Here is a 2,500-nt window from a genome sequence, read left to right as displayed (position 1 = left end):
TATCCTTCTACGTGTGTGTGTGTGTCATTAATGCTGGTATTGAACGATTGCTCCTCTTTTACTCTTTCATTGATGTAAATCTTGTGATTCTGCTTCTACTTGACCGACCCGCATGAGAATGTTAGAAGCCTTTGACCCCTTACTGTGATCGGCGAAACACTATTCCATGGGTCAGTAAGATGTTGCTTTATGATTAGCACTGATTGAACTCGGCATTGACTAACCCCTGCTGCAGGGATCCCTCAGGTTTTCCTTAACTGGCTGCCTCACGAGGCCTATGTGGACGAGAAGAACCGTGTGATCAGCACTCCTTCCTTCATGTGGGAGACCGACTACCACTATCACTACATCTTCGACGGCATCGGCAACATGGTCAAGCACGTCATGCGCATGTCCAGCAAATAAGACGCGTCCAGCGAAGAACTCAGCAGCGGAGTTTTAGAGAGCTTAAACAGTATCGTTACGCTGTAAGAAGCAAGGCATGAGGTCACTGATCCGACTTGCTTTTCCGTGCTGAGATGATTTAAGAGTCGAATAGGTCTGTCAGCCTAATATCCCTGTCATTCCGACACATCCAGAGTAATCTGGACTGCTTTCCGTTCTGCTGTGTAGACTGATAAGGGTGTGTAATGTGGGCTTGAACTCAATAATAAAGCGACTCCAGAATGCATGCACACAGGTGTTCAGTGTTTTGTCACAGGGGGTGTTTACAAAGTGTTTCCAGATTTATAACGGCTTGGTGTCCATCGTCAGGATTGTGATGTAAGGCTGTTACTGCTGTCTTTAATAGCAGTGGCAGTGGGGTTGGTGTGTGAGGTCCTAGGTGTGTGAGGTCGAAGGTGTGTGTTGCCTAAGGTGTGTGTGGCCTAAGGTGTGTGTGGTCTGAGGTGTGTGTTGCGTAGTGAGACAGACTAGTGAGATTGAATGGGATTTTCATATATCTCATGAAATAACAAAAAGGAAACATCCGACTTAAGTCATAAATTTTACTTTTTTAAATTTCATACAAACATAAAAATAACAGTAACAACAATGAAATAACAGATATAAAATCAACAACTTGTTCCATTTGTACAAACATTACAAAGAATTTAGCAAAAAAGTGGACAAACTCTGACTTAGAAAATTTTACAGTAGTATCTTAAATATAAGACAGTTTCATGTCCTTGTACAGTCTCTGTCCTGAGAACATATAAAATCTAACATCTACAGTATAAAACAATGAGTAACGCGTGGATGTAATTGGCGTACAAACTCAAACGTTATGGGCGTACAAACTCAAACATTATGGGCGCACAAACTCATACGAACACGAATGTTGTGGGCATACGAACACGAACGTTGTGGGCATACAAACACCAACGTAATGGGTATACCAACACGAACATTTTGGGCATACAAACACGAACACTGTGGGCATACGAACATGGACTTTATGGGCATATGAACACAAACATTATGGGCATACGAACCCAAACATTATGGGCATACGAACATGAACATTATGGGCATACGAACCCAAACATTATGGGCATACGAACCCAAACATTATGGGCATACGAACCCAAACATTATGGGCATATGAACCCAAATGTAATGGGCATACAAACATGAACTTTATGGGCATACGAACCCAAACATTATGGGCATACGAACCCAAACATTATGGGCATATGAACCCAAATGTAATGGGCATACGAACATGAACATTATGGGCATATGAACACAAATGTTATGGACATACGAACACAAATGTTATAGGCATACGAACACAGCAATAATGGGGTATGAATAAGAACAGCACTGAGCTGCACACAGGGCTAGTACATGTAACAGGCACAATAGGGGGGGGGCAAGAGATGTGCCTTCTCATGAAGTTACAGTAATCAAAGACACACTGAGGGTCAGACGAGTGTGTGTGTGTGTGTGTGTGTGTGTGTGTGTGTGTGTGTGTGTGTGTGTGTGTGTGTGTGTGTGTGTGTGTGCCTTCTCATGAAGTTACAGTAATCAAAGAGACACTGAGGGTCAGACGAGTGTGTGTGTGTGTGTGTGTGTGTGTGTGTGTGTGTGTGTGTGCCTTCTCATGAAGTAACAGTCATCAAAGAGACACAGGGTGAGCCGAGTCTGTGCATGAGTGTGTGCTGGGATTTCAAGTTATTTCAAGTTCAACTTTTTTCAAGGCTTCCTGATTTCATGTTTTATTAGCGAAGGCCACGGTGCAGAGAGACACGCGCCGCCCCTAGCCTAGGGTCTCAGCGAGGTGAGAAGGGGGATGTGGGGACACGACTGGTGCAGCTTCACATAGAAGCACAAACACAACAGCATCAAACACACAACTGCCAGAGATAAAGATATCCTGTTACAGAGGAAGGGTAGACCATGCCCTGCCTACTCCTGCTTACACAACCACAAGTGTTCTGTGTTTGAAGTCAAAAGTAGGATTGGCCGTTGCCTTTGGGAGAGTATTAGCGTTCAAGCCTTACTCAAGCCTCTCAGTCAC

The 2,500-nt window shown here is 43.9% G+C and overlaps 1 protein-coding gene across 1 annotated transcript in view; it reads left to right on the top strand.

Moving 5' to 3' along the window:
• Positions 1-405, top strand: part of gatd3l (glutamine amidotransferase class 1 domain containing 3, like) — a gene marked incomplete at both ends in the record, with an annotated part of 5,471 nt that extends 5,066 nt beyond the window's left edge. Inside the window, 2 exons of the mRNA XM_080852387.1 lie at positions 1-11; positions 274-405. The exon at positions 1-11 is cut by the window's left edge and continues 167 nt beyond it. Coding sequence (XP_080708513.1) covers positions 1-11; positions 274-405 — 143 coding nt within the window. The remainder of the gene's footprint in view (positions 12-273) is intronic.
• Positions 406-2,500: the final 2,095 nt, after the last annotated feature.

Source organism: Sprattus sprattus (genome assembly GCF_963457725.1).
Source record: "Sprattus sprattus genome assembly, chromosome: 15".
NCBI classification, from domain to species: Eukaryota; Metazoa; Chordata; class Actinopteri; order Clupeiformes; family Clupeidae; genus Sprattus; species Sprattus sprattus.
The sequence above is the reverse complement of the archived record's forward strand: the minus strand, read 5'-3'. Positions and strand labels throughout refer to the sequence as shown.